Consider the following 15,000-nt stretch of genomic DNA (forward strand, 5'->3'; position numbering starts at 1 on the left):
CACACTCACACACACTACCCCACACTCATACACACTCACACACTCACACACACTACCCCACACTCATACACACACTCATACACACACTCACACACACACTCACACACACTACCCCACACTCATACACACACTCACACACACACTCACACACACACTCACACACACACTACCCCACACTCATACACACTCACACACACACTCACACACACACTCACACACACACACTCACACACACACACTCACACACACTACCCCACACTCACACACACTCACACACACACTCACACACACTACCCCACACTCATACACACTCACACACACACTCACACACTCACACACACTCACTACCACACACACTCACACTACCACACACACACTACCACACTCACACTCACACACTCACACACACTCACTACCACACACACACTCACACACTCACTACCACACTCACACACACTAACTACCACACACACACTCACACACACACTACCACACACACACTACCACACTCACACACACTCACACACTACCACACTCACACACACACACTCACTACCACACACTCACACTCACACACACTCACTCACACACACACTCACACACACTCACTCACACATGCTACAACACTCACTCACACACACACTCACACACTCACACACACACTACAACACTCACTCACACACACTCACACACACTCACTACCACACACACACTCACACACTCACTACCACACTCACACACACTAACTACCACACACACACTCACACACACACTACCACACACACACTACCACACTCACACACACTCACACACTACCACACTCACACACACACACTCACTACCACACACTCACACTCACACACACTCACTCACACACACACACACTCACACACACTCACTCACACATGCTACAACACTCACTCACACACACACTCACACACACTCACTCCCACACACTACAACACTCACTCACACACACACTCACTCACTACCACACTCACACACACACTCACTACCACACACACTCACACACACACTACCACACTCACACTCACACACTCACACACACTCACACACACACTCACACACACTCACTCCCACACACTACAACACTCACTCACACACACACTCACACACACACACTCATACACACTCACACACACACACTACCCCACACTCATACACACTCACACACACACTCACACACACTACCCCACACACTCACACACACACTACCCCACACACTCACACTCACACACTCACACACACTCACACACACACTCACACACACTCACACACTACCACACACTCACACACACTCACTACCACACACTACAACACTCACTCACACGGACCACCACTCCCCCTCTCCGCCACTCACCCCATGTCTGCCAGGAGAGCGTGGAGCCTCTTGTGTCCGTGCAGGGACCACAGTCGCAGGCCGGCGTACGAGTAGAGCGAGTGGCACAGCGACTCAAACAGCGACCAGTGCTGGTACAGGGCCAGGCGCAGACTGGCACAGCGACATGCCGTCAAGGACTCAGTGAGAGACACGGAGACACAGAGACACGGAGAGAGACACGGAGACACGGAGAGAGACACGGAGACACGGAGAGACAGCGAGTGGCACAGCGACTCAAACAGCGACCAGTGCTGGTACAGGGCCAGGCGCAGACTGGCACAGCGACATGCCGTCAAGGACTCAGTGAGAGACACGGAGACACGGAGAGACACGGAGACACGGAGAGCCACACAGAGACACAGTGAGACACAGTGAGACACAGTGAGACACAGAGAGACACAGTGAGACACAGTGAGACACAGAGACACAGAGAGACACAGAGACACACAGAGACACAGTGACAGAGACACACAGAGACACAATGACAGAGACACAGAGACACAGTGAGACACAGAGACACAGAGTGAGACACAGAGACACACAGTGAGACACAGAGACACAGTGACAGAGACACACAGAGACACAGTGACAGAGACACAGAGACACAGTGAGACACAGAGACACAGAGAGACACAGAGACACACAGTGAGACACAGAGACACAGTGACAGAGACACACAGAGACACAGTGACAGAGACACAGAGACACAGTGAGACACAGAGACACAGTGAGACACAGAGACAGTGAGACACAGAGACACAGAGAGACGTGCCCACCCCTGGGTGCGCTCAGCACGAAGGATACTCGTACTGGAAGGTGATGACACAGTGAGACACAGAGACACACAGAGACACAGAGAGACACAGTGAGACACAGTGAGACACAGTGAGACACACAGTGACACAGTGAGACACACACAGAGACACAGAGACACACAGAGACACGCAGAGACGCGCCCACCCCTGGGTGCGCTCAGCACGAAGGATACTCGTACTGGAAGGTGATGACACAGTGAGACAGTGAGACAGTGAGACACAGTGACACACAGAGACACACAGTGAGACACAGTGAGACACACAGTGAGACACACAGTGAGACACAGTGAGACACAGTGACACACAGTGAGACACAGTGAGACACAGTGAGACACACAGTGAGACACAGTGAGACACACAGTGACACAGTGAGACACAGTGAGACACAGAGAGACACACAGAGACACAGTGAGACACAGAGACACACAGTGACACAGTGAGACACAGTGAGACACAGAGACACAGTGAGACACAGAGACACACAGAGAGACACAGAGACACAGTGAGACACAGAGAGACACAGAGAGACACACAGAGACACAGTGAGACACAGTGAGACACAGAGAGACACAGTGAGACACAGTGAGACACAGAGAGACACACAGAGACACAGTGAGACACAGTGAGACACAGTGAGACACAGAGACACAGTGAGACACAGAGACACACAGAGAGACACAGAGACACAGTGAGACACAGAGAGACACAGAGAGACACACAGAGACACAGTGAGACACAGAGACACACAGTGACACAGTGAGACACAGTGAGACACAGAGAGACACACAGAGACACAGTGAGACACAGAGACACAGTGAGACACAGTGAGACACAGTGAGACACAGAGACACAGTGAGACACAGAGACACACAGAGAGACACAGAGACACAGTGAGACACAGAGAGACACAGAGAGACACAGAGAGACACACAGAGACACAGTGAGACACAGAGTGACACAGTGAGACACAGTGAGACACAGAGAGACACACAGAGACACAGTGAGACACAGAGACACACAGTGACACAGTGAGACACAGAGACACAGTGAGACACAGAAACACACAGAGAGACACAGAGACACAGTGAGACACAGAGAGACACAGAGAGACACAGAGAGACACAGAGAGACACACAGAGACACACAGTGACACAGTGAGACACAGTGAGACGCAAAGACACAGAGAGACACACAGAGACACAGTGAGACACGGAGAGACACGGAGAGACACGGAGAGACACGGAGAGACACGGAGAGACGTGCCCACCCCTAGGTGCGCTCAGCACGAAGGATACTCGTACTGGAAGGTGATGCGCATGCGGTCGAGAGAGACACGGACGTCGTCGTCGTCGTGGCGATGGTTGTGGCGGGACACGTGACGCTGGAGGTCTGCCACGTCCGAGACGTACTTGGCACTGAGACACACGGAGACACACGGAGACACACCGTGTGTCTCTGAGACACACAGAGACACACGGACACACAGAGACACACGGAGACACACGGACACACAGAGACACACGGAGACACACGGAGACACACGGAGACACACGGAGACACACGGAGACACACGGAGACACACGGACACACGGAGACACACGGACACACGGAGACACGGAGACACACGGAGACACACGGAGACACGGAGACACACGGAGACACACAGAGACACACGGACACACGGAGACACACGGACACACGGAGACACGGAGACACGGAGACACACGGAGACACACGGAGACATCAGGGAGACACGGGGAGGGGGGGGGAGACGTGGGGGGGGAGACACGGGGGGGAGGGGGGCGCGGGGGGGGGGGGGAGACACAGGGAGGGGGGGGAGACACAGGGAGGGGGGGGGGACACGGGTGGGGGGTGGGGGTGGTGGGGGAGGCACTCACTGTGTGATGTTGTCGTGCAGCCACTGAGCGGTGAGACCCACGATGGCCCACCTGCACACAGCAGAGAGCAGAGAGCACTCAGCCATCTCACGTCTAGTGACTGGTGGGTGTGAGGGGGTGAGGGGGTGAGTGGGTGAGTGGGTGGGTGAGGGGGTGAGTGGGTGGGTGGGTGAGTGAGTGAGTGGGTGGGTGAGTGGGTGAGTGGGTGAGTGGGTGGGTGAGTGGGTGGGTGAGTGGGTGAGTGAGTGAGTGGGTGAGTGGGTGGGTGAGTGAGTGGGTGAATGAGTGGGTGGGTGTGAGGGGGTGAGGGGGTGAGTGGGTGGGTGTGTGAGTGAGTGGGTGGGTGTGAGGGGGTGAGGGGGTGAGTGGGTGGGTGTGTGAGTGAGTGGGTGGGTGAGTGGGTGGGTGAGTGGGTGGGTGAGTGAGTGGGTGAGTGGGTTGGTGAGTGGGTGGGTGAGTGAGTGGGTGAGTGGGTTGGTGAGTGGGTGTGTGAGTGAGTGGGTGGGTGAGTGGGTGGGTGGGTGAGTGGGTGGGTGAGTGAGTGGGTGAGTGAGTGGGTGAGTGAGTGGGTGGGTGTGAGGGGGTGAGGGGGTGAGTGGGTGGGTGTGTGAGTGAGTGGGTGGGTGAGTGGGTGGGTGAGTGAGTGGGTGAGTGGGTGAGTGGGTTGGTGAGTGGGTGGGTGAGTGGGTGAGTGAGTGGGTGAGTGGGTGGGTGGGTGGGTGAGTGGGTGGGTGGGTGGGTGAGTGGGTGGGTGAGTGGGTGGGTGAGTGAGTGGGTGAGTGGGTGGGTGAGTGGGTGGGTGGGTGAGTGGGTGGGTGGGTGGGTGGGTGGGTGGGTGGGTGAGTGGGTGAGTGGGTGAGTGGGTGGGTGAATGGGTGGGTGGGTGAGTGGGTGGGTGGGTGAGTGAGTGGGTGGGTGGGTGGGTGAGTGGGTGGGTGAGTGAGTGGGTGGGTGAGTGGGTGGGTGAGTGGGTGGGTGGGTGAGTGGGTGGGTGGGTGGGTGAGTGGGTGAGTGGGTGGGTGAGTGTGTGGGTGGGTGAGTGGGTGGGTGGGTGGGTGAGTGGGTGGGTGAGTGGGTAGGTGGGTGGGTGAGTGGGTGGGTGAGTGTGTGGGTGAGTGAGTGGGTGGGTGGGTGGGTGAGTGGGTGGGTGGGTGAGTGGGTGGGTGGGTGTGAGTGAGAGTGGGTGGGTGGGTGAGTGGGTGTGTGTGTGAGTGTGTGTGTGAGTGAGTGAGTGACTGGGTGGGTGTGTGAGTGTGTGAGTGTGTGTGTGTGAGTGAGTGACTGGGTGGGTGTGTGAGTGAGTGTGTGGGTGAGTGTGTGAGTGAGTGTGTGAGTGAGTGACTGAGTGCGTGAGTGTGCAATTGTGTGAGTGAGTGTGCAATTGTGTGACTGACTGAGTGACTGAGTGAGTGTGTGATTAAGTGAGTGTGTGAGTGACTGAGTGAGTGTGTGATTAAGTGAGTGTGTGAGTGACTGAGTGAGTGTGTGATTAAGTGAGTGTGTGACTGACTGAGTGACTGAGTGAGTGTGTGATTAAGTGAGTGTGTGAGTGACTGAGTGACTGACTGAGTGAGTGTGTGAGTGAGTGACTGTGAGTGTGTGTTTGAGTGATTGAGTGTGTGAGTGTGAGAGTGACTGTGTGACTGACTGAATGAGTGTGTGGGTGAGTGAGTGTGTGACTGACTGAGTGAGTGTGTGGGTGAGTGAGTGTGTGGGTGATTGAGTGCGTGAGTGTGAGAATGACTGTGTTACTGACTGAGTGAGTGAGTGTGTGAGTGAGTGACTGACTGAGTGACTGAGTGAGTGTGTGAGTGAGTGAGTGACTGAGTGAGTGTGTAATTGAGTGAGTGAGTGAGTGACTGACTGAGTGAGTGTGTGAGTGAGTGTGTGAGTGACTGACTGAGTGACTGAGTGATTGTGTGGGTGAGTGACTGAGTGTGAGTGAGTGAGTGACTGAGTGAGTGAGTGACTGAGTGAGTGACTGAGTGAGTGTGTGAGTGAGTGACTGAGTGACTGACTGAGTGAGTGTGTGTGTGTGAGTGACTGAGTGAGTGTGTGTGTGTGTGTGAGTGACTGAGTGAGTGTGTGAGTGTGTGTGTGAGTGACTGAGTGAGTGTGTGAGTGAGTGTGAGAGTGACTGAGTGACTGAGTGATTGACTGAGTGACTGAGTGAGTGTGTGAGTGAGTGACTGACTGACTGAGTGAGTGTGTGTGGGTGAGTGACTGAGTGAACTCACCACAACATATCATTGGAGTCTTTTGACATCGTCCAAGCCAACTCGAAGAGCAGCAGAGCCGACTGAAAGAGAGAGAGAAACACACGCAGTGACACCCAGTGGCCAGGAGATGTTCACTACCTCGCCTGCTCTACAGGAGGTCACCACTGTGGCTAGGAGATGTTGACTACCTCGCCTGGTCTACAGGAGGTCACCACTGTGGCTAGGAGATGTTGACTACCTCGCCTGCTCTACAGGAGGTCACCACAGTGGCTAGGAGATGTTGACTACCTCGCCTGGTCTACAGGAGGTCACCACTGTGGCTAGGAGATGTTGACTACCTCACCTGGTCTACAGGAGGTCGTGAGATGTTGACTACCTCGCCTGGTCTACAGGTCACCACAGTGGCTAGGAGATGTTGACTACCTCGCCTGGTCTACAGGAGGTCACCACAGTGGCTAGGAGATGTTGACTACCTCGCCAGGTCTACAGGAGGTCACCACTGTGGCTAGGAGATGTTGACTACCTCGCCTGGTCTACAGGTCACCACTGTGGCTAGGAGATGTTGACTACCTCGCCTGGTCTACAGGAGGTCACCACAGTGGCTAGGAGATGTTGACTACCTCGCCTGGTCTACAGGAGGTCACCACAGTGGCTAGGAGATGTTGACTACCTCGCCTGGTCTACAGGAGGTCACCACTGTGGCTAGGAGATGTTGACTACCTCGCCTGGTCTACAGGTCACCACAGTGGCTAGGAGATGTTGACTACCTCGCCTGGTCTACAGGTCACCACAGTGACTAGGAGATGTTGACTACCTCGCCTGGTCTACAGGAGGTCACCACAGTGGCTAGGGGATGTTGACTACCTCGCCTGGTCTACAGGAGGTCACCACAGTGGCTAGGAGATGTTGACTACCTCGCCAGGTCTACAGGAGGTCACCACTGTGGCTAGGAGATGTTGACTACCTCGCCTGGTCTACAGGTCACCACTGTGGCTAGGAGATGTTGACTACCTCGCCTGGTCTACAGGAGGTCACCACAGTGGCTAGGAGATGTTGACTACCTCGCCTGGTCTACAGGTCACCACAGTGGCTAGGAGATGTTGACTACCTCGCCTGGTCTACAGGTCACCACAGTGGCTAGGAGATGTTGACTACCTCGCCTGGTCTACAGGAGGTCACCACAGTGGCTAGGAGATGTTGACTACCTCGCCTGGTCTACAGGTCACCACAGTGGCTAGGAGATGTTGACTACCTCGCCTGGTCTACAGGTCACCACAGTGGCTAGGAGATGTTGACTACCTCGCCTGGTCTACAGGAAGTCACCACAGTGGCTAGGAGATGTTGACTACCTCGCCTGGTCTACAGGTCACCACAGTGGCTAGGAGATGTTGACTACCTCGCCTGGTCTACAGGTCACCACAGTGGCTAGGAGATGTTGACTACCTCGCCTGGTCTACAGGAGGTCGTGGGTTAGTGCCGCTTGGCGGAGGTGAGCAAAGAAGCGTGATAATGGCACTGGGTGAGTGAGGAGGTGAGTGAGTGGGTGTGTGTGTGGGTGAGTGAGAGTGGGTGAGTGGGTGAGTGAGGAGGTGAGTGAGAGTGGGTGAGTGGGTGAGTGAGTGGGTGTGTGTGTGGGTGAGTGAGAGTGGGTGAGTGAGGAGGTGAGTGAGTGGGTGTGTGTGTGGGTGAGTGAGAGTGGGTGAGTGAGGAGGTGAGTGAGTGGGTGTGTGTGTGGGTGAGTGAGAGTGGGTGAGTGGGTGAGTGAGGAGGTGAGTGAGAGTGGGTGAGTGGGTGAGTGAGTGGGTGTGTGTGTGGGTGAGTGAGAGTGGGTGAGTGAGGAGGTGAGTGAGTGGGTGTGTGTGTGGGTGAGTGAGAGTGGGTGAGTGGGTGAGTGTGTGGGTGTGTGTGTGGGTGAGTGAGAGTGGGTGAGTGGGTGAGTGAGTGGGTGTGTGTGTGGGTGAGTGAGAGTGGGTGAGTGGGTGAGTGTGTGGGTGTGTGTGTGGGTGAGTGAGAGTGGGTGAGTGGGTGAGTGAGGAGGTGAGTGAGTGGGTGTGTGTGTGGGTGAGTGAGAGTGGGTGAGTGGGTGAGTGAGTGAGTGAGTGGGGTTAATGAGTGGCTGGGTGAGTGAGAGGGTGAGTGAGTGGATGAGTGAGTGGATGAGTGAGTGGGTGAGTGGGTGAAGGAGTTGGTGAGGGAGTTGGTGAATGAGTGAGTGAGTTGGTGAATGAGTGGGTGAGTGAGTGAGAGGGTGAGTGAGTGAGGTTAATGAGTGAGTGGATGAGTGAGTGGGTGAGTGGGTGAGTGAGTTGGTGAATGAATGAGTGAGTGGGTGAGTGAGAGGGTGAGTGAGTGGGTGAGTGAGAGCGAGTGGGTGAGTGAGAGTGAGTGGGTGGGTGAATGAGTGAGTGAGTGGGTGAGTGAGAGGGTGAGTGAGTGGATGAGTGAGTGGGTGAGTGAGTGGGTGGGTGAGTGAGTGAGTGGGTGGGTGAGAGTGGGTGAGTGTGCGAGTGAGTGGGGTTAATGAGTGAGTGGGTGAGTGAGTGGATGGGTGAGTGGGTGAAGGAGTTGGTGAGGGAGTTGGTGAATGAGTGAGTGAGTTGGTGAATGAGTGGGTGAGTGAGTGAGAGGGTGAGTGAGTGAGGTTAATGAGTGAGTGGATGAGTGAGTGGGTGAGTGGGTGAGGGAGTTGGTGAATGAATGAGTGAGTGGGTGAGTGAGAGGGTGAGTGAGTGGGTGAGTGAGAGCGAGTGGGTGAGTGAGAGTGAGTGGGTGGGTGAATGAGTGAGTGAGTGAGTGAGTGGGTGAGTGAGAGGGTGAGTGAGTGGATGAGTGAGTGGGTGAGTGGGTGAGGGAGTTGGTGAATGAATGAGTGAGTGGGTGAGTGAGAGGGTGAGTGAGTGGGTGAGTGAGAGCGAGTGGGTGAGTGAGAGTGAGTGGGTGGGTGAATGAGTGAGTGAGTGGGTGAGTGAGAGGGTGAGTGAGTGGATGAGTGAGTGGGTGAGTGGGTGAGGGAGTTGGTGAATGAATGAGTGAGTGGGTGAGTGAGAGGGTGAGTGAGTGGGTGAGTGAGAGCGAGTGGGTGAGTGAGAGTGAGTGGGTGGGTGAATGAGTGAGTGAGTGGGTGAGTGGGTGAGGGAGTTGGTGAATGAATGAGTGAGTGGGTGAGTGAGAGGGTGAGTGAGTGGGTGAGTGAGAGCGAGTGGGTGAGTGAGAGTGAGTGGGTGGGTGAATGAGTGAGTGAGTGAGTGGGTGAGTGAGAGGGTGAGTGAGTGGATGAGTGAGTGGGTGAGTGGGTGAGGGAGTTGGTGAATGAATGAGTGAGTGGGTGAGAGGGTGAGTGAGTGGGTGAGTGAGAGCGAGTGGGTGAGTGAGAGTGAGTGGGTGGGTGAATGAGTGAGTGAGTGGGTGAGTGAGAGGGTGAGTGAGTGGATGAGTGAGTGGGTGAGTGAGTGGGTGGGTGAGTGAGTGAGTGGGTGGGTGAGAGTGGGTGAGTGTGCGAGTGAGTGGGGTTAATGAGTGAGTGGATGGGTGAGTGGGTGAAGGAGTTGGTGAGGGAGTTGGTGAATGAGTGAGTGAGTTGGTGAATGAGTGGGTGAGTGAGTGAGAGGGTGAGTGAGTGGGTGAGTGAGAGCGAGTGGGTGAGTGAGAGTGAGTGGGTGGGTGAATGAGTGAGTGAGTGGGTGAGTGAGAGGGTGAGTGAGTGGATGAGTGAGTGGGTGAGTGGGTGAGGGAGTTGGTGAATGAATGAGTGAGTGGGTGAGTGAGAGGGTGAGTGAGAGGGTGAGTGAGAGCGAGTGGGTGAGTGAGAGTGAGTGGGTGGGTGAATGAGTGAGTGAGTGGGTGGGCGAGTGAGTGACTGGGTGATTGAGAGGGTGAGTGGGTGAGTGAGTGGGTGGGTGGATGAGAGTGGATGGGTGGGTGAGTGAGTGGCTGAGCGGGTGAGTATACAGGTACATGCACCCCCATCAGTACCCCAGTGTGGTGCAGGTACTTACAGATGTGCCATGAAATTCAAATTGTTCGTATTCAAACAGAATCTCCTGCCTGTACCAGGACACAACAGAGACACAGATCCCCCGCACAGCCTTCAACAGTGCTGGGGCAAGTGCTGTAAGCAAGTAGCAGCTACAATACAGCAACCACAAATATCACACACACAATCACACACACATCACACACAATCAATCACATACACACACATCACACAATCACATACACACACACAATCACTAACACACACACACAATCACTAACACACATCACACACACAATCACATACACACACACACAATCACTAACACAACTACACACACATCACACACACAATCACATACACACACACACAATCACTAACACACACATCACACACACACTAACACACACAATCACTAACACAACTACACACACATCACACACACAATCACATACACACACACACAATCACTAACACAACTACACACACATCACACACACAATCACTAACACACACAATCACTAACACACACAATCACTAACACACACAATCACATACACACACATCACAAAAAGATCCCCCTATAGTCTTAACAGACTGTAGGGGCAAGTGCTGTTAGCGAGTAGCACCTATGAAGGCTACCGGCACTGTGGCACACACACAGAGGGGGGGTGGGTGGCCAGCACCACGCCCGGCCGCCTTTGTCTCCCCAGTGGCGATGTTTACTACACACCGCTACACCAGGTACTCATTTGAGGCTGAGTCGACCTAGGGGAGGCCCAGGACCGGTTCAGATAATCGTCACTGGTGGTGTTGGCCGTGAGCGGGAATCGAACCCAGGTCGCCAGGTTCGTAGCGCGGCGTGGCGCTAACCGCTGCACCACCACTCCCCACACAACAACAGCCGCAGCAGCAGCCGCAGCCGCCATTCGCCACTGAGTGGCGGTGAGGTCGTCACCACGGCCGTTGTGCCAGGCCAAGTGCACACAGACACACACACAATCACACAATCACATACACACACATCACATAGACACACAGTGAGTGGGTGGGTGGGTGTGTGTGTGAGTGGGCGGGTGAGTGGGTGGGTGGGTGAGTGGGTGGGTGGGTGGGTGTGTGAGTGAGTGGGCGGGTGAGCGAGTGGGTGAGCGAGTGGGTGAGCGAGGTGGCGAGTGAGTGGGTGAGTGAACGAGCGAGTGGGTGAGTGGGTGAGTGGGTGAGTGAGTGAGTGGGTGGGTGAGCGAGTGGGTGAGTGAGCGAGCGGGTGAGCGAGGTGGTGAGTGAGTGAGTGGGTGAGTGAACGAGCGAGTGAGTGAGTGGGTGAGTGGGTGAGTGAGTGAGTGAGTGGGTGAGTGGGTGAGTGAGTGAGTGGGTGAGTGAACGAGCGAGTGAGTGAGTGGGTGAGTGGGTGAGTGAGTGAGTGGGTGAGGTGGTGAGTGAGTGAGTGGGTGAGTGAACGAGCGAGTGAGTGAGTGGGTGAGTGGGTGAGTGAGTGAGTGAGTGAGTGGGTGAGTGGGTGAGTGAGTGAGTGGGTGAGTGAACGAGCGAGTGAGTGAGTGGGTGAGTGGGTGAGTGAGTGAGTGAGTGGGTGAGTGGGTGGGTGAGCGAGTGGGTGAGTGAGCGAGCGGGTGAGCGAGGTGGTGAGTGGGTGAGTGAGTGAGTGAGTGAGTGAGTGGGTGAGTGGGTGAGTGAGTGAGTGGGTGAGTGAACGAGCGAGTGAGTGAGTGGGTGAGTGGGTGAGTGAGTGAGTGAGTGAGGTGGTGAGTGAGTGAGTGGGTGAGTGAACGAGCGAGTGAGTGAGTGGGTGAGTGGGTGAGTGAGTGAGTGGGTGAGTGGGTGAGTGAGTGAGTGGGTGAGTGAACGAGCGAGTGAGTGAGTGGGTGAGTGGGTGAGTGGGTGAGTGAGTGAGGTGGTGAGTGAGTGAGTGGGTGAGTGAACGAGCGAGTGAGTGAGTGGGTGAGTGGGTGAGTGAGTGAGTGGGTGAGTGGGTGAGTGAGTGAGTGGGTGAGTGAACGAGCGAGTGAGTGAGTGGGTGAGTGGGTGAGTGAGTGAGTGAGTGGGTGAGTGAGTGAGTGGGTGAGTGAACGAGCGAGTGAGTGAACGAGCGAGTGGGTGAGTGGGTGAGTGGGTGAGTGGGTGAGTGGGTGAGTGGGTGAGTGAGTGGGCGGGTGAGCGAGTGGGTGAGCGAGTGGGTGAGCGAGGTGGCGAGTGAGTGGGTGAGTGAACGAGCGAGTGGGTGAGTGAGCGAGTGGGTGAGTGAGTGGCTGAGTGAGTGAGCAAGTGGGTGAGTGGGTGGGTGAGTGAGTGGCTGAGTGAGTGAGTGGGTGAGCGGGTGAGCGAGTGGGCGAGTGAGCGAGTGGGTGAGTGGGTGAGTGGGTGAGTGGGTGAGTGGGTGAGTGAGTGAGTGAGTGAGTGAGTGGGTGAGTGAGTGAGTGAGTGAGTGGGTGAGTGGGTGAGTGAGTGAGTGGGTGAGTGAGTGAGTGGGTGAGTGGGTGGGTGGGTGGGTGAGTGGGTGAGTGGGTGAGTGGGTGAGTGGGTGAGTGGGTGAGTGGGTGGGTGTGTGAGTGAGTGGGCGGGTGAGCGAGTGGGTGAGCGAGTGGGTGAGCGAGGTGGCGAGTGAGTGGGTGAGTGAACGAGCGAGTGGGTGAGTGAGCGAGTGGGTGAGTGAGTGGCTGAGTGAGTGAGCAAGTGGGTGAGTGGGTGGGTGAGTGAGTGGCTGAGTGAGTGAGTGGGTGAGCGGTGTGAGCGAGTGGGCGAGTGAGCGAGTGGGTGAGTGGGTGAGTGGGTGAGTGGGTGAGTGGGTGAGTGAGTGAGTGAGTGAGTGAGTGAGTGGGTGAGTGAGTGAGTGGGTGAGTGGGTGAGTGAGTGGGTGAGTGAGTGAGTGGGTGAGTGAGTGAGTGGGTGAGTGAGTGAGTGAGTGGGTGAGCGGGTGAGCGGGTGAGTGGGTGAGTGAGTGAGTGGGTGAGTGGGTGAGTGGGTGAGTGAGTGAGTGAGTGGGTGAGTGGGTGGGTGAGTGAGTGAGTGAGTGGGTGAGTGGGTGAGTGGGTGAGTGGGTGAGTGAGTGAGTGGGTGAGTGGGTGAGTGGGTGAGTGAATGAGTGGGTGAGTGAGTGAGTGGGTGAGTGGGTGAGTGAGTGAGTGGGTGAGTGGGTGAGTGAGTGAGTGGGTGAGTGGGTGAGTGGGTGAGTGAGTGAGTGGGTGAGTGAGTGAGTGGGTGAGTGGGTGAGTGGGTGGGTGGGTGGGCGGGTGAGTGAGTGGGTGGGTGGGTGGGTGAGTGGGTGAGTGGGTGAGTGGGTGGGTGAGTGGGTGGGTGAGTGGGCGGGTGAGCGAGTGGGTGAGCGAGTGGGTGAGCGAGGTGGCGAGTGAGTGGGTGAGTGAACGAGCGAGTGGGTGAGTGAGCGAGTGGGTGAGTGAGTGGCTGAGTGAGTGAGCAAGTGGGTGAGTGGGTGGGTGAGTGAGTGGCTGAGTGAGTGAGTGGGTGAGCGGGTGAGTGAGCGGGTGAGTGAGTGAGCGGGTGAGTGAGCGAGTGAGTGAGTGGGTGGGTGAGCGAGTGGGTGAGTGAGCGAGCGGGTGAGCGAGGTGGTGAGTGAGTGAGTGGGTGAGTGAACGAGCGAGTGGGTGAGTGGGTGAGTGGGTGAGTGAGTGAGTGAGTGGGTGAGTGAGTGAGTGGGTGAGTGAACGAGCGAGTGGGTGAGTGGGTGAGTGGGTGAGTGAGTGAGTGAGTGGGTGAGGTGGTGAGTGAGTGAGTGGGTGAGTGAACGAGCGAGTGAGTGAGTGGGTGAGTGGGTGAGTGAGTGAGTGAGTGGGTGAGTGAGTGAGTGAGTGAGTGAGTGGGTGAGTGGGTGAGTGAGTGAGTGGGTGAGTGAACGAGCGAGTGAGTGAACGAGCGAGTGGGTGAGTGGGTGAGTGGGTGAGTGGGTGAGTGGGTGAGTGGGTGAGTGGGTGAGTGGGTGAGTGGGTGGGTGTGTGAGTGAGTGGGCGGGTGAGCGAGTGGGTGAGCGAGTGGGTGAGCGAGGTGGCGAGTGAGTGGGTGAGTGAACGAGCGAGTGGGTGAGTGAGCGAGTGGGTGAGTGAGTGGCTGAGTGAGTGAGCAAGTGGGTGAGTGGGTGGGTGAGTGAGTGGCTGAGTGAGTGAGTGGGTGAGCGGGTGAGCGAGTGGGTGAGTGGGTGAGTGGGTGAGTGGGTGAGTGGGTGAGTGGGTGAGTGAGTGAGTGAGTGGGTGAGTGAGTGAGTGGGTGAGTGAGTGGGTGAGTGAGTGAGTGGGTGAGTGGGTGAGTGGGTGAGTGAGTGGGTGAGTGAGTGAGTGGGTGAGTGAGTGAGTGGGTGAGTGAGTGAGTGAGTGGGTGAGCGGGTGAGCGAGTGGGCGAGTGAGTGAGTGGGTGAGTGAGTGAGTGGGTGAGTGGGTGAGTGGGTGAGTGGGTGAGTGGGTGAGTGAGTGGGTGGGTGAGTGAGTGAGTGAGTGGGTGAGTGGGTGAGTGGGTGAGTGGGTGAGTGAGTGAGTGGGTGAGTGGGTGAGTGGGTGAGTGAGTGGGTGAGTGAGTGAGTGGGTGAGTGGGTGAGTGGGTGAGTGAGTGGGTGAGTGGGTGAGTGGGTGAGTGAGTGGGTGAGTGGGTGAGTGGGTGAGTGAGTGAGTGGGTGAGTGGGTGAGTGGGTGAGTGGGTGAGTGGGTGAGTGAGTGAGTGAGTGGGTGAGTGA

At 56.2% G+C, this 15,000-nt stretch overlaps 1 protein-coding gene and 1 long non-coding RNA gene across 2 annotated transcripts in view; both read right to left on the reverse strand.

Moving 5' to 3' along the window:
• The window catches only part of LOC144954921 (cell division control protein 45 homolog), a 35,141-nt gene that overhangs the window by 7,393 nt on the left and 12,748 nt on the right, over nucleotides 1–15,000 (reverse strand). Inside the window, 5 exon segments of the mRNA XM_078885297.1 lie at nucleotides 1,382–1,513; nucleotides 3,513–3,632; nucleotides 4,116–4,166; nucleotides 6,353–6,414; nucleotides 10,330–10,378. Coding sequence (XP_078741423.1) covers nucleotides 1,382–1,513; nucleotides 3,513–3,632; nucleotides 4,116–4,166; nucleotides 6,353–6,414; nucleotides 10,330–10,378 — 414 coding nt within the window.
• LOC144954920 (uncharacterized) lies at nucleotides 6,998–7,613 on the reverse strand. Its single transcript, XR_013641433.1, has 3 exons — nucleotides 7,299–7,613; nucleotides 7,199–7,248; nucleotides 6,998–7,054 (listed from the first exon to the last, which is right to left on the reverse strand). It is a non-coding gene; the product is annotated as an uncharacterized LOC144954920 (long non-coding RNA).

Source organism: Lampetra fluviatilis, unplaced genomic scaffold, assembly GCF_964198595.1.
Source record: "Lampetra fluviatilis unplaced genomic scaffold, kcLamFluv1.1 SCAFFOLD_545, whole genome shotgun sequence".
Classification (NCBI taxonomy): Eukaryota; Metazoa; Chordata; class Hyperoartia; order Petromyzontiformes; family Petromyzontidae; genus Lampetra; species Lampetra fluviatilis.